Source organism: Rhododendron vialii, chromosome 2a (genome assembly GCF_030253575.1).
Source record: "Rhododendron vialii isolate Sample 1 chromosome 2a, ASM3025357v1".
Lineage (NCBI taxonomy): Eukaryota > Viridiplantae > Streptophyta > Magnoliopsida > Ericales > Ericaceae > Rhododendron > Rhododendron vialii.
In genome coordinates, this window is record NC_080558.1 from 12512008 (window position 1) to 12538210 (window position 26203).

At 39.6% G+C, this 26203-nt stretch overlaps 2 protein-coding genes across 5 annotated transcripts; both read right to left on the minus strand.

The window, feature by feature from the left end:
- Positions 1–369: 369 nt before the first annotated feature.
- LOC131316209 (disease resistance protein RPM1-like) lies at positions 370–24997 on the minus strand. 4 transcript variants are annotated; one of them, XM_058345515.1, is made up of 5 exons: positions 24558–24903; positions 22748–22868; positions 19625–22440; positions 1736–1782; positions 370–869 (listed from the first exon to the last, which is right to left on the minus strand). In XM_058345515.1, exon 3 carries the CDS (start codon positions 22425–22427, stop codon positions 19629–19631), a length of 2799 nt encoding a protein of 932 aa, XP_058201498.1. In that variant the 5' UTR covers positions 22428–22440; positions 22748–22868; positions 24558–24903; the 3' UTR covers positions 370–869; positions 1736–1782; positions 19625–19628. The 4 variants fall into 4 exon arrangements, 2 of the variants coding, with proteins under 2 accessions (XP_058201498.1, XP_058201499.1); XM_058345516.1 differs by lacking the exon at positions 22748–22868; XR_009197040.1 differs by lacking the exons at positions 370–869; positions 1736–1782; positions 19625–22440 and adding an exon at positions 8668–8964 and having other exon boundaries at positions 24558–24997.
- LOC131317141 (disease resistance protein RPM1-like) lies at positions 1793–4596 on the minus strand. Its single transcript, XM_058346712.1, has 2 exons — positions 2496–4596; positions 1793–2439 (listed from the first exon to the last, which is right to left on the minus strand). The coding sequence occupies exons 1-2, from the start codon at positions 4594–4596 to the stop codon at positions 1793–1795; spliced, it is 2748 nt and encodes a 915-aa protein (XP_058202695.1).
- Positions 24998–26203: the final 1206 nt, after the last annotated feature.

Consider the following 26203-nt stretch of genomic DNA (forward strand, 5'->3'; position numbering starts at 1 on the left):
ATTTCCGCCTATGAATATTGGGGGTATAGTTAATATTTATACCAAAAGTCCTTCCCACTAATAAAAAGAGAGTGTTTTACTGAAAGTGAAGTGATAAGGTTCGGACATAAGTGAGTTAAAAAATTTCGCAAAATCTAGAAGTGACGAACCCATATACTTTGAAAAGATGGGTACAAAGGAAAAGGACCTTCTTCAGAACTTGGGAAATACCGACATAGATTGGCAGGGAAAGAGCCTCTTTAGAGCAACTCTAATGAAATGGATGAATCAACTGCAATGCAATAGCTAAACCCGACCTTAAAACATTTACAAGAAGCAGTTGTAAGAAATAGCATTGCAAACAAATGGGTGATTATCCTTCTACATCGTTCAATGTGATCGAATCAGCTTGGAAAATTTCTCGTTTGTCTAAATCTGGTCTTGTTGAGTCGTCTCCACTAAGCCAATGACAAGTTCATTGGTTTCTAATGGTCAGAATTTAATCATGAAACGGGTGAATGAATGCTCAACGGGCTCACTAAACGATCCAATTCCAAGCCGCTATCACTGTAGTTTAATATTTGAACGTATTATATATGCAATAATACAGACATAGGATATGTTGCCTTGGTACAAGAAGTCTTGGTACAACAACAAACAAAAGACAATGCCGAAAACAACATCTGTCAAAATCATAGCGACCATTTAAGTGTAGGGGGCAGAGATTCCCTTATTCATGTCACACAACAAAGGAAATGAAAACCAACGGCAACTGAAACGCATTCATCGTGATGTGAATGATGTGAGTACGAAGTACTTTGAAATACTTGGAATTCTTTATCGTCCTCAACATGAATTTCATCCACTTCAAGTGCTGCTGGGAGTAAAACCTGAGAGTACAAAAATCCAACTCAATGTATCACTGCTCACCAACCACTAAATTGAAAACTACTAGTAGGACAGTACGAGATCCAGAACTTGAAGTACTGGGGTGAAACATATCCATGATGAGCAAAAATATAATAAAAGAAAAGAACTGTAAAGATGGAAATATTTTTCTCACGAAATTAGCAAAAGAGATTAATCTAAAGATAGATGTTGATAAATGTCTATATAACACCATTGATCACGGTGCTCCTTTTTTTTACATCCTCCAAACCAAACCTAGGGACACTCAGCCATCAGCTAGCCAAGTTACACATAACTAGTTCCATGCATATCTACCTAGCCACCTCACAAGTTAAAGTCAAATCCTTAGGTTTTTTGACTATAAGCCTCCAATTTATTGACGATAGTAAAATTAATTAGATAGCTTAAACATAAAAAGTAAGCTTGTAATTATAGTCCGGGATATGACAAGTACCGTGCATGAAATTTATTCTACCTCCTAAATTCAAGAAATGTCAATAAGTAATCGAATATGGCATGACCAAATGACAAGAATTGTACCCAAAAAGAGAACAAAATGACGAGGTAATTACTTTTTTAGCTTCCTCTTGTCAAGATGGAATTTTTTCTGACTTTAGTGAATTTGCGGTTCTGGTCATAATTGATTACTTTTTAGTCTTCTCTTGTCAAGACGAATGATTATGTGCCAATCAGAAAAAAAAAATTAATGCAAAAATATAACGTAAATAGAAAAAAGATTCAAATTAAGTAGACGAACAAATATACCAAAACAAAAAATTAAGAAGAACGTGGCAAATTGTGATGAGATATGCAATAAATCTAAATTTGCAATCAAAGTAGGACAAACCTTTAATTGTTGCGGGGTTGTTCAGAACATTATTCAACTTCCCCCACCTCTTTAGGTTCATGAATACCATCTGGCTATCCTCTGGCTTTCCCTCACGTCTTGGAATTCTCGAGGAGTATAAAATCTAGATAACCCTCCATCCTTCCAGAAAAACTTGACAGTGGGTATATTCTCAATAATCCAATAGTCTTGGCCTTTGCGTGGTTGCATTCTGTCTAAGAACTCTGTTGGCATTAACCGAAAGACAAGATATTTGAGATCTCTGAGACTGAGGATACCGGAGGGTACCTCCTTCAATTGTAGGCAACGAACAATTTGATGCTCCTTGAGAACGGGCAATCCTCCTTCCTCTATTATAATCGAATTCAATCCCTTCAAGTCATTGAGGTATAGCAACTTAAGCTTTGGAAACCCTCCGACATTGAAATACAATTGTTCTCCATCATACCCATTCAAGAAACGAAGTTCGATCAAATTAGGTAATGCTTGAAGAGCTTTTATTGCATGAGCACCGGTCAACCTTGAATGAACTAGATTTAGGGAAACTAAATTATTTAGTCTCGATATCCAGTTTGGCAACGTTTCCAAAAGTCCCCCCACAAGAAGAGATCCCGAAGAAATTCGGGAGGAGAAGAAAGAGAATGCAAATCCAGTATCTCGTTGTCGTGTATAGCCCAAACCCTCAAAGCTTGAAGGTGCTTCATCTTCTCAATGGCGGTACATAAAGCCTTCCCTCGTTCTCTTTTCAAGTTCCAAATACCCAACTTCCTCAATTGTCTCAATTTTTCTAGCTCTTTGATTAAATCATCATTTGCCTCCAGGCCTCGCAATGTCTGCAACTCTTCTAAATGCCCAATCCCTCCTTGTATCATCAGAGCTCTTCCGATAAGATGCCGCAACTTACGGAGTCTGCTTAAGATCCCAATTTGTAGCACTTCCACAAGTGAGTCTGCCAAATTCAAAGTTTGTAGGTTGTGTAGATTTCCAATGGACTTCGGAATTATCTTCACTCTTGTCATCTTGACACTTAAGTATCGTAAATGAAGAAGATTTCCCACTTCTTCACCAAGTTTATCAAGAGGAGCATTCTCAAGATCTAGTACTTTCAAAAGCTTGAAACTCCTAGCTAGAGTACCCAATAACTGCTGCTTTGGCAACTCCCCCATTGAGTAAACAAAAATTGAACGAATTCTTGATTTGGTACTACGCATGGTTTCCAAATCCTTATTCGTTATGTGTCGAATATGCATTGACCATCGTCGAGTTTCATTATTCCAACTTGGATCTTCTTCTCTCAAAACATGGCAAAAACTCAACTCCTCACACTTTGCGAGGATGATCTCGTGGACCACATCATGGACCTGACATCCTTTAATTCTACCATAAAAATTTCTCCCCGAAACTTGAACCAAGCTTCTATGAATAAGCTCAGTTAAGTGTTCTTCTGCAACTTCTTCCAACGTTTTTCCTCTTTGTCCTTCAATGAAACCCTCGGCTATCCACAGTCGGATTAGTCTTCCACGGGTGATTTGATAGTCTTCGGGTATTATGCCAAAGTACAAGAAACATGGTTGGAGGTAGTAAGGCAGATCATGGTAACTAAGGAGCACAATTTTTGTGACGTTTGTGAGATGCGGATTCCTTTCTAACTGGGATCCAAGGCTATTATAGAATCTTCGCCATTCGAATACATCCTTACTTTTAGTGGACAAGAGAGCACCCATTGTCACAATTGCAAGTGGTAATCCTTCACATTTTCTCACGATGGCACGGGATACTGTCTCCAACTCGGGAGGACAACCACCACCGAAATCCTGTTTGAAAGTAATCATGCAAAAGAGCTTCCAAGCCTCCTCCTCAATTAGGGGCTCCACCTTGCAGACGTGATCCGATGGGGATTCCTTGCAAAAAGAAGCAACATCTATGCTGCGCGTTGTGACAATTATTTGACTTCCTCGGCTGTTTTTTGGTAAAGCGAGTTTTACGATTCTCCAAAAGTCCGTACTCCATACGTCGTCAAAAACTATTAGAAACTTCTTTTGAAGTAAATATTGTCTCAGCATAAGAATGAGAGAATTTTGGTCCATTGAGTCGATTTCCTTAGGTGCACACTCCTCTCTTGACTCACATAGCAGCTTCATCGTTCTTCTAAAGATGTCATCTGTCTTGTATGATTGAGAGACCGATAACCAAGCCTGGCAATCAAAGTGTTCAATCACTTTTCGGTTGTCAAAAACTTTCTTGGCAAGAGTGGTCTTGCCACATCCTCCCATACCTACTAGTGAAGTGATCGTTCGGTCTGACTCTCCGATTATCAGCCTGTGGATCAGTTCCTCCTGAGTGGACTCAATGCCCACAACTTCATCTTCCTCAATGAAAAGAGAGGCAACCCGAGGGTCATCATGTAGTTTCTCTTCGGTTTTACTGCTTGATGCATGTTCTAAGGAACTGAAACCATACCTATCAGCTCTTTCCTTGATATCACGAATATTCTGTTTGATACCTTGAATTTGAGTGGCGATACCATGTTGTGGCTTGAGTTCAGTGATTGAGCGAGTGAGTTTGCGAAGGAACCCGATGAAACCACGCCGTTTCTTATTTTCTGAAAGGTGAAGTATGTATTCGTCCATGACATCCTCGATCTCGAAAGCCAATGCCCTTACCTGTTTCACCCAACTTTTTGCCATTTCGTTTTTTGATTTTGGACTTGAATCTACATCTTTTAGGAATGACATTATGCTTTCTAATTCTGCCTTGATACTGGCAACTTCTTTGTGAATATTCCGCAATAGGTTCACTTCGCCTGATAACAATGGCACCAAAGTACTATTGATAACGGAGCTTACTGCAACAAGAGCCATTAAGGAATTTTCCTGCTTAACACAACTCAATTGTTAGTTTCGTAGCTGATATATTTCTGTGGCTGATACAGTGTGGAATCTCCCATGCGCACGCACGCATAGACACACTAGCATGAGGAATCAATCAAGCAATGAACGGAAACAAAAAAAATGTGGTTTCCAGTTGGGTACTCCACAGCTCACACCAGATCTCGTCACAGTCAGAGAAGTGACAATTTAAAGCGGAATCAAGTTACACAACCCTAGCAAGAGTATTCCTCTATTACAGACTAAATAAAACGACATACTTAATTAATTAAAGATTGTGTTGGAAGATTTGTTGGAGCACAGACGCCAGTTGTGGTTGGAACTACTCTTTGCTCTTCAATAATGTTAAAAATAATGTCTTGTTGTATTTGTGTATTTGGGCTAAAAATATTATGTTTGTAATTGGGCTAGTATTTGTGTCAAGTATTGGGCTTTTATATTTGTGTTTTGGTTAGTAAAGGCCCAAGGTCCAAATGGTGTATCTATACGAGTCCTTGTAAGAATTGTCTAGAATGAGAAGAAAATATTCAGTGCTTTCCCCCATTCCCCTGTTTCCAGTTTCAACGTGTTCTTCCCCGATAAACTTGCGGCATCCAATTTCTTTGTTTAGTTGCTAATTCTCCCATAATCAAGCAAAGAGGAAAGGCTAATCTCAGCCAAAAAATAAAATGACAGATGAATTTGTGTGTGAGAATTGAAAAATAAATTTTTAAAAAAGAAAAAATTCATGAACTATATAACTCCTAATTATTAGGTTGAACAGCAAAAAATGAAAGGTGAATAACATATAGAAACATAGAAGCAACCTGCATTATGTTGTATTCAAGTAAAAATAAATTTCCTCCAAACTAGCGGAAATCTTATTTTTCAGAATATGTTACCCTAAGCAATTTATATTTTCCCCATTAATGGTATTATCTATAGTTCATGCAAAGGGTGAACTCTTTTGAGTCCATCCATATAGGACCCCGAGTCAAGGTAGATGTATGCTAGCCTAGATACCCTCAGTTATCAAAAAAAGAAGTTACAGATTTTTTCCCCCTCCAATCCAATGGAATTACATAACCCAAATCAGAGGTCACAGCAGTACATGAAATCTAACTGAAAGAGGTGGGATGATTGCTTGAGGTGAAAATTGAAAAGAAAGATACGTATGCAACGTAATGAAATATACACGCAGAAAGAAAGAGAAACACTGGAGGGAAGATGATCAGTTACCTCTATAATGCGAGATTTTCCGGAGAATGAAAACAGAGAAATGAGAATCGATTCGCAAATGTTAATCAGAAAAAGCCAATGAAGTATGGGTGATGATAGCTGAAAACAAGAGAGAAATGTTACACGAATTTGTCTTTGTAAACATTGAATAATGAAGTTTGATTAATAGTTACACAAATTTGTCTTTGTAAATATTGAATAATGAATGATATACTCTAGCGGCCCCAACGTGTGAATAAGAAAAATATTAATAAAATCGGGAGTGGTAGTGTTCATCGTCTGGATTTCAAAATAAATTAAACTTGGTTAGTAGTTAGGAGAAATCCGTAGTTTCCGTTGTCATTTTCGAACTTCAACATAAAAGAAATTTGGTTAATAGTTACACGAATTTGTCTTAGTAAAGATTGAATAATGAATAACATATATGTTAATGAAGCGGCCCCTACACGTAAATAAATAAAATTGGCAGTGGAAGTTTTCATCGTAATTTGCAGGTTTCATATTAAATTAGTAGTTAAGAGAAATCTGTAGTTTCCATCACTACAAGAAAATTTGCATTGGGTGACAACTGAAAATCGTCACAAATTGCATGTTTTTTGTCACAAATAATATAGGTGACGAAAACTAATTTGTCGACTAAAGGTTGTCGAGGATTCCTACCTGGTGACGAAATCTACTTTTCGTCACCTATATTGCCTTTTGATGACGAAATATTTCATCACCAAAAAGTGAATAATTTGTGACGAAAATTTTTTCATCACTTATTGTGCTTTTTGACGACGAAATTTTTTGTCATCAATTATTTTTTTTGGCGACGAAAAAATTCGTCACCAATGGGTCTCAACAGTGACAAAAAATTTCGTCACTAATATAAGAAATCGGTGACGAAATTTTTCGTTGCAAAAGACGTTTTCATATGGAAAAAAAATCCTTCTTTCTTGCTCCTACTGGGTTTCGAACCCAAATCACTTAAGTTTTTCGCGCAAGCTCTAACCAACTGCACCACACACACTTTTCAATAAATATTTGAAACATCTAATATATAACATATATGTTTAACATGAAAATATATTTCGAATGTAATGTTGAACCTTTAAACATTAAAATTAGCAATTTTGATAAACATGAAAGTTGTAGGCAATTGAGTTATTGTTTAAACCCAATTTGAATTATTTCAATCAAAATTTTTAGTAAAGAGTTATGTCGGAAATATATTTAGTGACAAAGCGCAATTCATAAATTTCGTCACGAAATGTACCCATTTGCCGACGAAATATATTTTTCGTCGCTGAAAGTGTTATAATGGTGACAAAATTATTTTTTGTCACTAAAGTTAAGCATTTGGTGACGAAAAAAATATTTCGTTACTAAATTGGTCTCATTTGGTGACGAAATATATATTTTGTCACCAAATGATTATCTTTGATGACGAAAAATAATTTTGTCACCTTTATTAAGCTTTCAGTGACGAAAAATATATTTTGTCGCCAAATGAGAACCTTTGGTGACAAAAATATTTTTTTCGTCGTTAAACAGGTATAATTGATGATGAAATTATTTTGTCACGAAAGTTGTCAAAACAGTGACGAATTTATTTTTTCGTCGCCAAATATACTCATTTAGTGACTAAATTAAATTTTGTCACCACTTTTTCGTCACAAATTTTCATTTTTCTTGTAGTGCATCGTCATTTTCGAACTTCAACATAAAAGAAATTTGATTAATAGTTACACAAATTTGTCTTCGTAAACATTGAGTAATGAATGGCATATATGTTAATGAAGCGGCCCCTACGCGTAAATGATAAAAACATTAATAAAATTGGTAGTGGAAGTTTTCATCGTCATTTGCTGGTTAAATTTTGTAAGTACTTAGGAGAAATCTATAGTTTCAATCGTCATTTTCGAACTTCAACATAACAGAAATTTGATTAATTGTTTCTCGAATTTGTCTTTGTAAACATTGAGTAATGAATGGCATATATGTTAATGAAGCGGTCCCTACGCGTAAATAAGAAAAATATTAATAAAATCAGGAGTGGTAGTTTTCATCGTCATTTGCTGGTTGCAGAATAAATTAAATTTTGTTAGTAGTTAGGAGAAATCCATAGTTTCCATCGTCATTTTTGAACTTAAAAATATAAGAAATTTGATTGATAGTTACACGAATTTGTCTTCATAAACATTAAATAATGAATCACATATATGTTAATAAAGTGACCCCTACACGTAAATAAGAAAAATAAAAATAAAATCGGGAGTGATAGTTGGGTTTCAAAATAAATTAAATTTGGTTAGTAGTTAGTCCAGAGAAATCCGTAGATTCCATCGTCATTTTTGGACTTCAAAATAATAGAAATTTGATTGACAATTACATGAATTCGTCTTCGTAAACATTATATAATGAATGACATATATGTTAATTAAGCGACCCCCACATATAAAAAAAAATATCATACAATAATGAAGCGTGTGCCCTGCAAAAGTACTCTTATAATAAAGCCAACATAGTGGAGTAGTTGAATTCCTACCCTAAAAACATTACTCCCTCCGTCCCATTTTGGTTGTTCAATATTCTTTTTGTCTTTTGTATGTCTATTGTTTATATCTTTCAATGTGGATTTCGAAAAATATACAATATGAATCTTATTTGATAGATTTTTATTTATTCTATAATACAAAGTTGTCAAAATCATGAAAAACATTATAAATTGAAAGATATAGATAATAGATGTAAAAGAGACAAATGAAATATTGGATAAAGAAAATGAGACGGAGAGAGTACTATTTACACACTAACATATATATGAATGAAGTAGGTCCCCCGCAAATATTAGGGTGTGTTCCACTAACTAAAATAACTACTTTATTTTTCAAATAAGTACTTATTTTTTTGAATTAAATGTGATATATTATAAGAGAATGACATGTCTCATAAAACGAGAAATAAGTACTTAAAAAATTCGCTTCACCATCAAAAATCACTTCATCTGCATGCCCTTCTCCGCTTGCCGCCAGCGACGGTAATGCATCCTCGGCGACACCATCCTCACCCAACCTGACCCTCTCTTTTTCCATCCCAACATCACTCCTCTACCACAGCTTTATGTAACAAATTGTCCCTCTGAAAAAAAAAATTACGTTGATCATCTAGAAATGTATGCAGTACACTGCAAATTTGCGGTGATAAAATAGAATGTTGGGTTTGTTCGCCTTGGGATTCCTAAATCAAATCGAAAATAAAACAAAAAAAAACTGATTAAGAAACGCACTCCCTGGGATTCAAAAATCAAGTCGAAACCCAATAAGAATTTCTAAATTGAACGGCGATGAGACTTTCGCTACGCAGGTTGGGTGAGGACGGTGGCGCCGGGGATGGATTATAGTTGCCGGCAGCAAAGTAGAGAAGGGGATATGGCGATTTTCGCTGGTGAAGTGCAGATGAGACAGGGAGAATTTGATTGATTCAAGGGTCAGGATTCAGTTTGGACACGTGCCAACCCATCCTCCATTTGAGAGCAATTGTACTTTCATCATCTATATTTTGGTGGATGAAAAAGGTTTTTCCCACAAATTTGAAGGAATGGAGAGAAAAAAAAAAGTGTTTTGAAGGATGGGTTGGAGCAAACCCATCCATCCGTCTTGAAAAATTTGAAGATTATTTTTCTCTGATACGTTACGGTGAAGTAGATGTAGATTTATTCATAGAATCCCTTAATCAAGGGCTTTTCATTGTAAAGGGACAAGTGACATCCAATTTAATTTACCAGAAGCTGTCGTCTTCCATTCCACCTTTGATCTCATTGAAGGTAACTCCGTTTTTTATTTTTTCTCCATTTCGTAGCCTTCGATCTCATTGTCTAAAAAATTTGTGTGGTTCTTACAAATTACGTCCTCAGTTTAGTCGAAATCCTTTGTTCATTTATGGTTTGAGAAGTCTGAAGTAGTTTCTTTATGTCGTGGGAGAAGCCAACAAGGTGATGAATACTTTAAGTGAGAATGTTCTACAATTTCTGTAAATTTTAACCATTTTGATCCACCGTTGTCGAAAATTCCTAGAGTCACCATTATTTTCGATCTTATTCCTATATATCCCCTTATATTGGACAAGTAAACAACCATTGGCGAGCAAATATCAACAAACAATAGTGGGGAAGAAGTTGTAGAAGTTGTCTGAGTCCTAGGCTTTCTTACAAATTTTAGGACAAGATACTTGAAAGAAAAACAGACCAAAACCACCCGTGACATTTGGATTTTGTCAACATTTGAACATCCCATGGGCTACATGCCTACATGTTTGCCGCAGCTATTGAGGTCAGAGCCTATACCTTTCGATTCTTAATTTCTTTGCAAGGAAAAGGATTGCTATAAGCCTATAACATAGGTTGATCAGGAAAAGACTGATAGAATCCCCTAATTCTACTAAGCTTTGTGGAAGTCTGAAGTTCAGAAAATCCTAATTCTTTTGGTCTGATTTGGTTGATTTATCAAGACCAACGGGTCTCATTATACGTGTCTGCGGCTTGTATAAGGTCGCTTTCAATTCATTACTAATTCATGCACTTCTTGTTCCTTCTTACTTGATTATTTCCCCTTCTTTTTCTGTTTTCCTTCAGAATTATTTAGTTCTACGAAACGATGTGTTTTGTCAGCTGTGCTCTCAGACTTTCCTTTATGTTTTACGTTCATGGGTTTTATGCATGTGTTGTTGATCTCTGCGAACTCGAATGGAAGTATTATGACAACGACCAGCCGATCAAAGAGCAGTTGGAAGCATGCCAAGAACAGCTTAGAAATAGAAACAGTTACAGCATGTCTCGAGCAACGTACACAATGTCAATCAACAACTGTTGAAATCATAGCGAGCAATGTCAAACAAGTGGAATTCTGAAATTTCAGGTCTTCGGCAGAAACAAGTTGTAAAGTGCAGGAGTGCAAAATGTACTTTATGAGAGAAAAACTAGTAATAGTTGTGCAACGTACCAAAAGAGAAACTAGAATGATAATTATTAATGACGCCAAATAGCAAATTAGTATTACTATCCGATGATTCATTTGTTTGCAATTCAAGATGTGCTATGTTTGTACCGAGAAAAGAACGAGTTGTAGAGAGTTTGAATAATGATTTTATCCCAATCCCGATGCACGAGTGCCAATTACATATTCAAGCTTCAATCATGCTATGGATGAACACACTTTACCCGCACACATACGCAGGCTTACAAAAGCGGAGGGCTCCATACACATTGCACTATGTGCAAGTGTGTTTCTAGTCTAGACCTTTTGTTAAGCTTTTGGGATCTCAAAGATTGTAAGTGTGTTTCTAGTTTGGACCTTTAGTTAAGCTGTTGGGATCTAAAAGACGAGTACATTGGGTTGAAGTCCCTGACAAACCAGTCCTCGAAGACGTCGGATCTCTTCCTGAAGAGAAATCAATTGAGGATCTTATTAAATTCCCACTCAACGAGGATGCATCACGATATTTCATGCTCGGCGCCGGTTTGCCCCAAGCCGAGAGTGAAGAAACCTTGCAGTTCCTCAAGAGCAACATTGAAGTTTTTGCTTGGACGCCGTATGACATGCCAGGCATTGACCCAAAGCTTATCCAGCACTCACTCAACGTTTCAAAATCAGTAAAGCCTAGGGTCCTTTGGGCCTATCGCTCCACTCCCAGACGCTCCACTGGCCAAACTCCCTTTGCAATGGCCTTTGGCATGGAGGCGGTCATCCCACTGGAATCAAGGTTCCCGACCCTGCGCACCGAAACTTTTGATCTAGAATCCAACAATGATGCAGTGGCAACCGAGCTTATTTTAGCCGAAGAAAAGCGAGACGATGCCCAGCTCAAGTTAGCCAACTATCAGCAGGAAGTCACTCGGGGCTACAATCGAAGCGTAAGGCTTAAGAAGTTCAGAACCGACGATTGGGTCTGGCGGAAGGTTGTCCGAGCCAACCAGAAGACAAAATTCAAACCGAATTGGGAAGGACCCTACAGGGTGATTAAAGAGGTCGGCAATGGCTCGTACAAATTAGAAGACAAAGAAGGAAGGGAAATTGAGAACCCCTGGAACGCTCTGAACCTCAGGAAGGCCTACCTTTGAAGTCTCTCCTCGGTCTCAATCTATCACACCAGCTCTTAAGTCTATTACTTTTCTCTTACCAAAACGCTGTACTTGTCTTGGCCATCTTTTATTTAATGAAAAGTCTCTCCTACTTCTGAAGCATCAATGTTCTCTATATTTGATTACAAACTTCGATCGCTATAGCTCGGTATTCTAACCATTACAGCTACGTTCGGATTTCTTTACTGTAAACACGTTATGGCTCGGACAATTTGATTTCCAGCCACAACTCGATCAAACATATTGGTTCGGCTATGTTCATACTTTGGCTTGAACTAATTGCCACTCGAAACATTTACTTAACATATTACCTTGGTACAAGGATGGCATTTTGAGCCGAGCCTTATACCAGCGTAGGGGCTGTTACAAGTAAATCACAAACAACTCGGACAACTTGAAGTCCAAACACAAAACAATAGATGAACCTGAAAGTTTGTCTTCAGCATGACTACATTCATAATTTGACTTGAACTAAATGGCCACATCAAACAATTACTCCACCTATTACCTTGGCATAAGACTGGCATTTTGAGCCGAGCCTTACACCAAAGTAGGGGCTATCATGAGTAATTACCAAAACCTTAAAAACAAGCCAAGGTTGCTTGACCTTCGACGGCCAAAATCAAAAAATTTTTCTAAGGCATAGAGAAATATTCAGTACAGTAACAAAGTTGAGAATTTCTTCTAAAGTCATTTAAACATTAACTTGAAATTCAGAAACTCCTACCAAGAGGGCTCGGCTTGGTAAAACGTTCGATGCCGACCCCCTTAAAACTATTACATCTGGCATGACAAAATTCCAAACGTTCGATGCCATCCAGTCCAAAGAAGCAAAGTTCAAAATACTCAGAAACAAAAAAAAAAACAACTTAAAGAGAATCCTAAACTTGGGCATCTTCAGCAACTTTGTCTTGAGCCTTGGGATGGCTCTCATCATCTCCAGCCTTCTCCTGTTGATCAGCCACAGGCGCGTCGGTCATCTCTTCATCTTCATCCTCAGGAGGCAAGGGTTGGCATTCCTCTTCAGTATAAGGAAGCTCTAAATCTGGCACGGCCGGTTCGGGAAGCTGTTTCAAGAAACCTGATTCTGGTTGGATGGCCATCACCCCCGCCATCGCATCGGCACCAGCGCCATAGCCCAATCTGAAAAAGTCTGGCAGCCGAGCCTCCAATTCATCATTCACCATTTTGTGAGCAATTTGGGTGTACTCAAGGGCAGCACGGTTGATCCCGGCTTCATAACCCTTAGCGTCGGCCATCCTGAGTTTTTCCTTCTCACCTTCCTTCATCTTTTTAACCTCAGCCTCGGCAGCCGAAGCAACGGCCTTAGCATTGGCAAGCTCTTTCCGAAGTCCCTCTAGCTCAGCCTCAGAATCCTTAATTTGCTGATCAGAAATCCTCCATTTTGTTCGGAAGGAGTCCCGGTCAGACCTATACCTCTCACGCTCGGCGTTCACCTTGGTTGCCTTGTCATAAGCCTTCAGAGCAGCTTGTCCGGCTTATCAAAAACATGGAAATAAAGATTACCACAAGGAAATTCCAAAGGAAAAATCACAAGTATAAAAACTAAGCACAAGTAATACCTGCACAAGATGGGAGCACATTTCCCTGAGCCCAGGGATCAGGTCGGTCGGCATTTGATCATAGTCTCTCGGAAGAGCTAGACCCCTGAGGAGCGTCACTGCAAGGTTTGGTTCTTCCTTAACGGAATCACTCAGCTGCAGGACTCTGCCGTCAGACATAGTATAAGAAGGGCTGAATTGACGTCGGACGGCAGCCTCGGTTGCAGGGTCGGTGAGGTCGATGTGGGGTTCGGAAAGGTTCCTTTGTTCCTTGGGAGGAGAGGCTCGGGCAACGCTCGATGGGGCAGACTGAGAAATGTTCAGTGGCAAAACATCCTCGGATGTCTTCTGTCTTTTTTCCTTTTGCTGTAGCTGCTGGTCGGAAGAGCCTCGGCTGCGAGCAGGGTTAGCCGACTTCGTTGGGATGACGGGCCTGGGGATATTCCTCCTCGACATATCTTCCACAGCGGGGTCGGTTAGAACGTCGGATCTAAGCGAAGTGAGCCACTCCTCGGCGGTATATCCAATCTTCGGCAACCGTACTCCCTGTTGCCACTTCTCCCGAACGCCTTCGACGTTTGAAGCACCACCCTTTTTAGATGCTTCGATAGTCTTGGGGGCACCTACTTTCTTCTTCCCTGGTTCGGCTTCTTTACTCTTCTCCTTCCTTCTCAGCACACCCTTGTATGAGGGTCTATAGTCAAGAAGGGTTGGAGCGTGTCGGAAAGCTTGGGCGAGGAGCATATCGCAAGCTTTCTCTCGAGAATTAGTATCATAGTTAGCAATACCGTTCCGTACCGGCCGGTACTGTTTTTTCAAGTATACGGTACCCTAACCCCCCAATACCGTTCCGGACCAAATACCGGTCGGTACCGGCCATCTCGGTAAATACCGGCCGAGACGTGGTTACCGGTGATTCCGTGCGAGATTTTGTAGATCTAGGTAATTCTGTAATAAACTCCAAATGGTGCTTTGCAACCGTAATTACACCTCAAAAGCTTATATCAATTTTCCAGATCTGGATTCTGGACTTCGGCAGCTGGGCTCTTTCACTCTTCGGAAGAGTCTTCACTCGAATCACTCTACAATCTTCATCTCATCGGCTCAGATTCCTCAAAATCTCACCAACGGCGACGGCAAGTCGGCAAAAATTAGTTAATTGCAGTGCTTCTCTCTCTCTCTCTCTCAGTTAATATTGGCAAATCGGCAACAATTTTCCAAATCTGATTTCTCATAGCTTTCAATAAGTGCACAAATTTCTCCTGCATCATATGATTTTAGAGGTGATTTCAATTAACCACAGCCAAAAGTAACTTTTTTTGCTTTCTCTAATTAATTGGATGATTGGGTTGGGACATGAAAGAGGCAGTGGTCGGAGAGAATGAATGAGTTCTCAGATAATCAAGATAAATAATCAAAAAAACCACTTGAGTGTTATTTGGAAATCTTGGATTGGAGACTTTCTTTTATAGCTGCCGACAGTGTTAAGCTGGTTTTTTTCTTTGATTAGCCAATAAGCTGGTTATTAGTAGGAGCTCATAAAAACCTAGGTAGCCCGGAGGACTTTAGTCTCGTTTGTTGATGGATTTGCTCAGCATTTGATTTTTAAAATCAGATCGCAAGACATTATTTTCTCATGAACTTGTTCTTGTTAATTTGAAGTCACTTATGTGAATTTTGTTAGCTTAATATAGGTATTTTATGATGAATTGCATGGTATGAGGGATTTTTTTTGAATTATAATTATATATAATTATTATATATATTGTAGTTGCAGTAAATTCGAAACGGTACCCGGTACCTGACCGGTACCGGTACGTACCGTACCAGTGGGAAAACCGGTACCCTGTCCGAAACGGTATTCAGAACTATGATTAGTATTAAGTCCCTTTGATATAGGACCGAGCTCTGCAAACGAAAGATAGCAGGAATGCAAACGTTAAGCAACAAAAGAAAAGCCGAACGAAATTTTACTAAATTAGAAAAGGAACGGTTCGTTGGTACCTCTCGTATCCTTAACCTTAGGGACTGTGTACCGACACAGACCGTCGCCAAACTCGTAGTTCCCGTGAACTTCAAGGTAAAAATCGGCCCATTTATCCGTGTCGGATAAACCCTGGATCAGAGGGCTCTTTTTAGGTTGGGTTGAAAGGTACCGACGGCCAGATTTACCATGACGAGACATGGTGTATGTGAAGAAGAGGTCCGTCGGCCTAAAGTCCAGATCTTGGCTCTCGATCAGGGCAATTACCGACATGATGATTCGGTAACTGTTGATTGCCAATTGATGGGGTGCCAAACTAAACTTCCAAAGAATCTCCCTAAGGAAGGGGTGAAAGGGGAACCGAAGCCCGGCCTCACAGATGGCCATTAGAGGCACGGTTATATGCTCGGGACGGTGATCCCTGTGGTCTTTTATATCGGTGCTCTTGACTCTATGAATCAGAACATCGTCAGGAATGTCGTACTTCGTATGGAACGCTGCATATTCTCCTGAATCGCCACTAAAGTAGTGAGCGTAAGGGCATAGCAGTCCCTTATCAAAGAGATCAGCATCGCTCGGCGCCGACGTTGAAGCTTCGGCCCTTGACATAAGCCTCGATTTAGCTTCTTGGCCCACCCGTGGCTCGGTCTCAGACCGGGTGTTAGAAGAAAAACTAATCTCAGGCTCCGTAGTAAACCCGTCTGCAGCATACTCAAAATCACGCTCGGCGTTAGAATCGTCTGTCACTGGAGAAGTTACCGACATCCTCGTTGAAGAAGATACAATCGCTCGACTACTCCTCAACCTACGCAGCTCGAGAAGTTCACTGATGAATTGACGATCAGATTCGGTTTCCGAGCAATCCGAGTCTGAAGACACGTCGATGACCTCGTGAGCCAGACCTAGGAAAAGAACAAAGGGGTATTAAGCAGTTGAAATCTGCGTCGGCAAAGAAAATTGTTCGGAAGATTCGGTTCGTCTTATCGGCTCACGAGTCATATGCTAACCTATAATGGGCTCGGTACTTCTGAAAGGACTCCCTACGTTCGGCAAACAAGAGAATTGGGGATCGTTCGGTGATTTATCCCCATCAGAAGAAATCGTTCGGCGAGCCCCAGACATCCTATGGGGGCTCGGAAGAACAAGTTGAGTTCAGGGATGAACATCATCGTTCTTCCCAGTACTCTACTGTTCATACAGTACAAAAACCCCCAAAATCACCCCAAAAACCCAGAAAATGAGCATGAAAAGCAAGAGAAAGAGTAAAACGATAAGAATCGATGACATACCTGAAGATTTCTATTGGAATGGGGCTTGAAGTTGAAGATCTGGATTCGAGCTGAGTTCTGGAAATGGAATTGTAGAGAGAGAAACTCCAGGCGCTAGAGAGAGAAAGTGCAGAAGAACTTTCTCTCTTCTTACTCACCACTATTTATAGACGGAATGGGCCTTTTCGAATTTCCCGCCCATCATTTCATCGCCGAACCCCTCGCCAACCTCTACGTGACACGTGGCGACTGAAGTCCTTGCCCATGCCAGCCGTCTCCTCGTCTGCCAAGACGTCCTTTCAACTGACACACCCGTTCAAATTCTCGACAGCTGTCACCTTATGTGGGGCTCGGATTAATCTGTCGCAGGTTCAAGCTCGGCCAAATCTTAAATCAACCCTTACCAATTAAAGAGCTTCGGCATGGGTTGAGGGGCTATTGTAGCAGGCCGAGCAAATGGCTCGAGTAGCTTCCGAACGTGATCCAGTATTTCTTTCAACTCCTAGACATCTTTCTTTGGACGTTCGGATCAGCAACCGTAGCCAAGGGTCCCTGTAGCCGAGGGTCCCGCTAATTACCAGTTCCTTCAATGCTCCATTCCCTGCACCTGCTCGGGGTGGAGGATACGTTCGTTTGGATAAGCTGCCGAAGGTCCCACAACATGCTCGGTGCTGAGCGAAGCTTGGCCGACGATCCAGCTCATCCGCATCAGAACAGTAACCATGGCAATGATGATGGTCGTGACGTCATCCAAACGGTTATGAGGATAATGATGGGGGCACGTGAAGGTGCCAGCTCATCATGAGAACGGTTGCCAAACCCTAAACGTGATGCAACAGTGACATCAGCCGACGCGTGTTGAGCGTTGGTGCAATCTTGGAGATCAAGCTAAGGGTTCCCTATAAATATCCCATTATGCCTACTTGGAAGAGGTACGCAAAAACAAAACCATAGCTCTCAATCCCTAACTCTTCCTTGCAAGCAAACTGACTCTTGCACTGAAGGGCCATCCCGGAGAACCTCCGGCGTGATCTCTTAGTCGTGCTTCGTTTTGCAGGACTGAGCAAATAGACAGGAGCTAACCCAGAACCAACATTCAGAAAGTACAAACCATCCGGAACGGAGCCCCCACAATATGGACATAAGATATGGTGCTATGGTACACCAACAAACAAAAGACAACACCGAAAACAACAGCCGTCCAAATCATAGAGACCATTTAAGTGTGGGGCAGAGATACCCTTATTTATGTTACATAGCAAGGAAATGAAAACCAACAGCAACCAAAATGCATTCATCATGAAGTGAATCGTACTTCGAAATACTTGGAATTCTTTATTGTCCTGAACATGAACTTCCTCCACTTCAATTGTTGGCAGATAATCCTGAGAATAAAAAAAATCCAACTCAAACGTTTCACTCTACACACCAACTACTAAAATGAAAATTACTAGTAGGACACTACAAGATCCAGAACTTCAAGTACTGGGGTGAAACATATCCGCGATGAGCAAAACATATAATGAAAGAAAATAACTACGAGTGGTGATTTCAGTTCGGGGTGAAATTTTCGAAGACCGATTCGGTTCGGTCCAAATATCAAATCCTTAGTTTCTTTGTTTTGTTGTTGACATAAAGACAAGACAAAAGAGTAAATAATGCCTATAAGCCTCCAATTTATTGACGATTAGATAGCTTAAATATGAAAAGTGAGCTTGTACCATGCATGATTTTTATGCTCCTAAATTCAAGAAATGTCAATAACTAATCGTATATGGCATGATCATATGACAAGAATTGTACCAAAAAAAGAGAACAAAATTACGAGGTAATTACCTTGTAATGAAAATTGAAAAGTACCCACCTAAACCACACTGTAGCTGCCTCAATTGTGTTTACCGTACTTCCTAAGCTGGGTCTCATAGGTTTTTTTTTGGTGAGTAATTTTATTTCACCAAAAAATACGGCAACTACAAAAACAACGGGACATCCCCCTGAACAACATTACAATGAGCAACAAGACTATACAGGTCAGCCATTATTTATCCTAAAAACTCTAGAGCTAAGTAACCAATCATCACAAATTTGCCTATTAAGGCAAGAAAACTTTACAGAATTGAAAGAACAAAGCTTGGCTCTAATCGCATCAAGAATCGCTGCAGCTAGGTCATCTACATCCCTACTCTTGTTATGAAATATCCGAATGTTACGCTCCCCCCACAAGAAATAAGAGGTAGCTGCCAAAGATAACTTGTATACAGTACTACAAAAACTTTTACCTTTCCTTTGAGCACTAGCCCAAATAAGCTCCCATAGGTTTGCTCACACCTGTGTGAGGTTTGTATCCAGACTACCCTATCATCTGAGAGCAGTGAGCTCTGGCCTCCCCATCGGTTATATAAGTTCTCGCTTAATTTTTTGTCCGGTAATTTTTTGCTACTTTTTATTTTTCGTAATTTTTTGTTTGGCTTTTTGTCTTAATTTTTAGGATTAATCATTTGTGTCGATAAGATAAATCAAAAAAAATAAAGAAACGTGGATCGAAGATGAAAAAAGTTTATATAAGACGAGAAATAAGACAAAAAAAAATACCAGAAGTTATTTTTTTTCTATCGTTAGTGATTTTTTTTTCCAATTTTGGTCATAATTTTTTACTTTTTAAACTCTTTCTGTTGAGGCAAATGATTAATACAAAAATATAACGTAAAACTAAAAAAATTCAGAATAGACAAACAAAAATACCAAAACAAAAATTTAAGATCAGAACGGGGCCAATTGTGATGATATATGCAATAAATAAATCTAAACTTGCAATCAAACCATCAAAACATTATTCAACTCCCCAAACCTTTTCAGGTATCATTCAGCCTCTGGCTTTCCCTCACGTCTTGGAATTCCCGGGGAGTATACCATTTAGGTTTCCTTCCTCCACCCGTCCAAAAAAACTTGACATCAGGTATATGTGCAATAACCCAATAGTCTTGCCCTTTGCCTGGTTGCATTCTGTCTAAGAACTCTGTTGGCATATCTTCAAAATAAAGTGATTTGAGTTCTCTGAGGTTGCGGATGCCGGAGGGCACCTCCTTCAGTTGTGGGCAATCTTCAATCCAAAGCGTGTTAAGAACGGGCAATCCTCCTTCCTCTATTATAACCGAATTCAACTCCTTTAAGAATCGGAGGGATAGCAACTTAAGCTTTGGAAACCCTCCGACGTCGAAATACAATTGTTCTCCATCATACCAGTGGAAGAAATTAAGTATTACCAAATTAGGTAATGCTTGAAGAGCTTTTATTGCATGAACACCGGTCAACCCTGACCCTCTTATATTACTGAGGCTCGATATCCAGTTTGGAAACGATTCAAAACGTCCCCGCAAGTGGAGATGCAGAAGAGATTCGGGGGGAGAAAGAAACTGCAAATCCAGAAGTTCGTCGTCGTCTATAGCCCTAACCCTCAAAAATTGAAGGTGATTCATCTTCTCAATAGCGGTACAGAGAGCCCCACAATGTTCTTGTTTCAAGTTCATAATACCAAACTTCCTCAATTTTCTCAATTTTTTTAGCTCTTTGATTAAATCATCATTTGCCTCCAAGCCCCACAATGTCTGTAACTCTTTTAAATGTCCAATCCCTCCTCGTATCTTCAATCCTCTTTCCATATATCGAGACGCGGCCATAAGATGCCGCAACTTATGGAGTTTACTTAAGATCCCAATTTGTAGCACAGACACCTGTGAGTCTTTCAAGTTCAAAGTTTGTAAGTTGTGTAGATTTCCAATGGACTTCGGAATTATCTTCACTTTTGTCCTCTTGACACTTAAGTATCGCAAATGAAGAAGATTTCCCACGTCTTCATGAAGTTGATCAAGAGGAGCATCCTCGAGATCTAGTACTTTCAAAAGTTTGAAATTTCTAGCTAGAGTACCCAATAACTGCTCCTTTGGAATCTCCCCTACAGAGAAAAGAAAAACTGAACGGATTCTGGATTTGCTACTACTCATGGTTTTCAAATCCTTATTCGTTATGTTTCGCAGATGTATTGACCATCGTCGAGTTTCATTGTTCCAACTTTGATCTGCTTCTCCCAAAACTTGGCAAAAACTCAACTCGTCACACTTTGCGACAATGATCTCATGGACGACATCATGGACCTGACATCTTTTAATTCTACCATCCAATTCTGTCTTTGAAACTTGAACCAAGCTTCTATGAACAAGCTCAGTCAAGTGTTCTTCTGCGACTTCTTCCAAGGTTTTTCCTTTCTGTCCTTCAATGAAACCCTCGGCTATCCACAGTCGAATTAGTCTTCCACGGGTGATTTGATAGTCCTCGGGTATTATGCCAAAGTACAAGAAACATGGTTTGAGGTAGTAAGGTAGGTCATCGTAACTAAGCAACACAATTTTTGTGACGTTTGAGAGATCCAAATTCCTTTCTAACTCAGATCCAAAGCTATCATAGAATCTTTGCCATTCGGATGCAACCTTACTTTTAGTGGACAAGAGAGCACCTATTGTCACAATTGCAAGTGGTAATCCTTCGCATTTTCTAACAATGGCATGGGATACTTTCTCTAACTCGGGAGGACAACGACCACCAAAGTCCTGTTGGAATGTTTTCATGCAAAAGAGTTTCCAGGCCTCCTCCTCAATTAGGGCCTCCACCTTGCAAACGTGATCCGATGAGGATTCCTTGCAAAAAGAAGCAACATGTTGGATGCGTGTAGTGACAATTATTTGACTTCCTTTGCTATTTTTGGGTAAAGCGAGTTTTACAAATCTCCAAAAGTCAGTACTCCATACGTCGTCAAAAACAATTAGATACCTCTTCTCAAGTAAATATTCCCTCAGCATGTGAATGAGAGAATTTTGGTCCATTAGATCGGTTCCCTCACGTGCGCACTCCTTTCTTGCCTGACATATCTGCTTCATCACTCTTCTAAAGATGTCCTCTGTCTTGTATGATTGAGAGACCGATACCCAAGCCTTGCAATCGAAGAGTTCAACCACTTTTTGGTTGTCAAAAATTTTCTTGGCAAGAGTGGTCTTGCCACATCCTCCCATACCCACTAGTGAAGTGACTGTTCGGTTTGATTCTCTATTTAGCAGCCTGTGGATCAGTTCTTCTTCGGTGGACTCAATGCCCACGACTTCATCTTCCTCAATGAAAAGGGATGCAACACGAGGGTCATCAAGTACTTTCTCTTCTGTTTTACGGCTTGACCCAAGTTCTAAGGAACTGAAACCATACCTATCAGCCCTTTTCTTGATCTCACCAATATTTATTTTGATATCTTGAATTTGAGAGGCGATATCATGCTGTGGCTTGAGTTTACTGATTGAGTGAGAGAGTTTGCGAAGGAAACTTATGAAACCACGTCGTTGTCGATTTTCTGCCAGGAGAAGTATGTATTCGTCTATGACATCCTCGATCTGGTAAGCCAATACCCGTACCTGTTTCACCCAATTTTTGGCCCTCTCGTTTTCTAATTTTGGACTTGAATCTGCATCTTTTAGGAATGATATTATGCTTTCTAATTCAGCTTTGATGCTGGCAATTTCGGTGTGGATATTCCTCAACAGTTTCACTTCTCCCGATAGCAACGGCACCAAAGTACTGTTGATAACAGAGCTTACTGCAACAAGAGCCATTAAAGAAATTTTCCTGCTTAACACAACTCAATTAATTAGTTTCAGAGCTGATATAATTTTCTTAGCTGATTTAGTTATTATGGAATTGCCCAAACCAAAACAGACACACAATAGGACGACTAATAAACAAGCAAAGAATGCAAAGAAATAGCATGAAAGAGAAATTTTACGCCGTTCCCCAACTAGGTAATCGGGTCCATCAGCGGTTCACAAAAGTAGTCCTCTGGTAGTTAGCGAAGTGGAAAACCAAAGCCAAATCGGTCTTCATAAAACCAAAAATAGTACCCTATATTACTGACTGGATAGAAAAGACAACTTACCTTTAAGATTGTGCTGGAAGATTAAGTAGGGGGACAGACAACACCTGTGTTTGGACTTTGGAACTACTCTTCATTATTCAGTAAAATGCCAGATGAAAGATCTCTTTGAGAAATTTAACACCTGTGAAAGAGGAGGAGGCCAATTATTTTATCCGTCTCTATTTCTTCTGAACTTCAAGTGGATGCTATGGTTTGGCATTTCAACTATAAGGGGGAGTACAAAGTAAAGTCTGGCTATCATATAGCATGGGTCCCAATCGGTACTTTCAACTATCTCCAAGATCAGACACTTCGGAAGACATTTTGAGAATATACTCGCAAACGCTCCCGAAGATCAGACACTTCGGTGGCATGCATGTAGAAATATTCTCACAACCAAGGAAAATCTTCATCGTCGTAAGTGTTCATTCATGTTTTCTTTCCCTATTTGTCTCTCTAATCCTGAATCTGTTGAGCATCTGTTGAGCGAGAAGTTGACGGTCAGGTTACGGTCTCTTCTCAGGCCAACTGGCCTGGCTCTTCTCGTGTATAGGTCGTCGATGAAATGAAGCTGGTCACTGGGTTGCAACCTCCCTCAAACGAGATGTCTTTTTATCCTTTTCTGTTGTTTATATTTTGGATTCAGATGTATCTTTAGTCTGTGTAGCCTTTCTGGCATATTTTCTGAAGTTCAAAAAAAATGAGGAAAAAAAAAACTAGAAAAAAGAGCCACCCGTACCAACTAGAGTACAGATTTTTCTATGAATAAAGTATGTACCGAGTACCGTTTCAGCCTTATTCAAGTCATGAACAAACTTGACCATTGGGTTAGGTATGGTTGGCCTGGTGGACGATGGTTGGAACTTAGGGACATTTGCTCCCTCGTAAGTCTTAGCTTTTAATCCTCTTAGGTGGAATCAATTCATGCGGGGCCAATCCTTAGGACTTCTATCCCTTTTTAAATTGGCCCCCGCTAGTAGATAGCAAAATAAGTCCACGGATTCATCGAGGTGCATCTGTGGATTCCTTTTGTGAGAAGTCCAACAGTCAATTCTACTTTCTTCGGCAGTACATGATATCTAATGGCACCTAAAGGCACGTGAACATATTGTTTATGTAAAACAGGGGAGAAGAATTAGCAAGAATGGAAAACACCAGGGCGAGCTAACATCAATTGGGAATCATATTACATGATCAACCCTTCCCCCTACCCCGCAATGGCGGGAGCCTCTTGCACTGAGTTTACCCTTTCTTAGCAAATTGAGATCATCAATTTATTTTTTCTGTAAAGCAACAAAAACACATAAATCGGTTCCAAAAATACATTTATGTTGTCCAAAATGGATTCTAATTTGTCTGTGTTTTATATTTGTATTCTAAACTATTTGGCTACATACTTGTCTTCTAAAAATAATCAGTCGATATCGAATGAGCAAGATAGTTTTTTAATATGCATGGTTGATGGTCTCGACGAGTTTTAAAACATGAATGGTTCGGACTTTCAAGTGAAAAGCAACAAACACACATATAAATTAGCAAAATGAACAATAATCAAGGAACAACTTTACAAAATGGCGAAAATTAATTAACAAGAGAACTCAGTATTTAGGCAAACTTAACGATGACAAATATAATTTCATCAGAACTCAGTATTTAGGTAAACTTAACGATGATAGATATAATTACATCACAACAGAACTCAGTATTTAGGGAAACTTTTACAATGATAGATATAATTTCATCACAAGAGAACTCAGTATTTAGGCCAATTAAGCATCAAAATTTTGGCTGAAAAGATTATGAAAGGAACCAGAGATCCATAGATTCATACCAGAGAGTTGAAGCTTGTTCTGGTTCCAAATTAATGAAGGGGAAGCAATAGCATGATGGATGAAGACGATCGATGAAGCAGCAGGGGATGAGATCGATCTATAGACTATAGCAAGGGTACTTTGTGTGGATTTTTCACAAGTGATTGTGAAAAAGGATTGTACTGAGCAATTTCGGAACAAGGCGATCACATTTCATTTCAACGGCCCAACGATACTTGCAATGGAATCCAACCAAAGGTACAGAGATAAGAAATCATGTGCATCTCAGACAACAATTATACATTTTACATCAAATGACTATCTAATTACTTCTATCAAGACACAACACACACTGCACAAGCAGAACCGACACTTCATGTTAGCCAATAGAGTAAGTCAACGACAAAGAAAAAGGCACCAAAGGTATAACAACTTTCACATGGCGATGTTCTGAGAAAGTTCAACCAAGGCAATTACTTAACTCCCGAATTAATATACCCCTCTGGAAAGCAAACAATTCTGGGGAAAATAAAAATACAACAAATATCAAGTGAAGGACAAAAAGGGAATACCGAATAGGAAGTAATGACCTTGACGACCCGCCAAGCTACAATGACTTCGTCGCTACAATGACTTGTCCAATTGATTTTTGGAGTAAAACTGTAATAAAGTAATTTTTCGTGAATTTTCTAGTTTCGACGTGGATGGTATGTCTTTGATGAACCGACGAGGGGATTAATAGAGATGCGCGTAAGTCGATTTGAACATCCTTAATCTCTAAAAAGTAAAAAACGATAGACTTGTCCGGTTGGAATGCACAAGCTACATATACCTTTTGAAATGTATGAGGAAAGCGCATGCCAAATTGGAAAAAATGGGGGAAGCATTGGACACAAAGTCAGACATTTTCCTTACATATTACAACCACTTTGTGTGGTCAGCCAAAATATGTTACTTTCATAATTGTAGAACTAGTAACACCATTCCAATCAATTCTTCATTTGTTCTCTACAATTTTTTCCTCCGAGATTTCTCTCCAAACTTCCCTTCAAATCTTTCCCAATTTCGTCCCCGAATATTCACACCAACCACCATATGGTGTTTGTTTCCTGCATCCTGCATTTTGATACTGGGCATATATTTATACGGGGCTGTTCCGGGGACACTTAAAAAAAATCCTCCCAAGTTCCCGACGAATTTTGATGATCCGAGCCGCTCAATGTAATTAGAACGTGATTTTAAGGGTGTCCGGGGAAATCACCAAAAAAAACAACTGGGAATGGCTTCATCATCAAAATTCGATCGGGAACTTGGGAGGGTTTTTTTAAGTGTCCCCGAAACCGCCCCAATATATATATATATATATATATATAATTTCTTTGGTAATGCAGGGTGTTTCGGACCAGTTTGCACTATTGCGCGCTCTTTGGACTAATCTCTACAGCTCCTCCCATAGTCATCTCGAACGCTTAGGCATGGGGTTGAGATGGCCCCAAGGGTTATTGACAAGGAGAATCGAACCTAAAATCTTAGGATGGAGCAAACACCTAAGTTCCAAACCAAAATCACTTTTTCAACCCTTGGGGTTTGATACTGTGCATGTTTGATAGTGGGATAAGGGATGTTAGACTAACAAGAGGAATCAAGGGCGGACTTACATGTTTTC

Excerpts from the sequence above, each read along its gene's own strand:
- LOC131316209 (XM_058345516.1), bottom strand. The coding sequence starts at position 22,427 with ATGGCTCTTGTTGCAGTAAGCTCTGTTATCAACAGTACTTTGGTGCCG.
- LOC131317141 (XM_058346712.1), bottom strand. The coding sequence starts at position 4,596 with ATGGCTCTTGTTGCAGTAAGCTCCGTTATCAATAGTACTTTGGTGCCA. Across the intron at positions 2,440-2,495 it reads GAGACAATTGAGGAAGTTGG|ATGAAGCACCTTCAAGCTTT; the intron begins GTATTTGGAACT and ends GCCATTGAGAAG.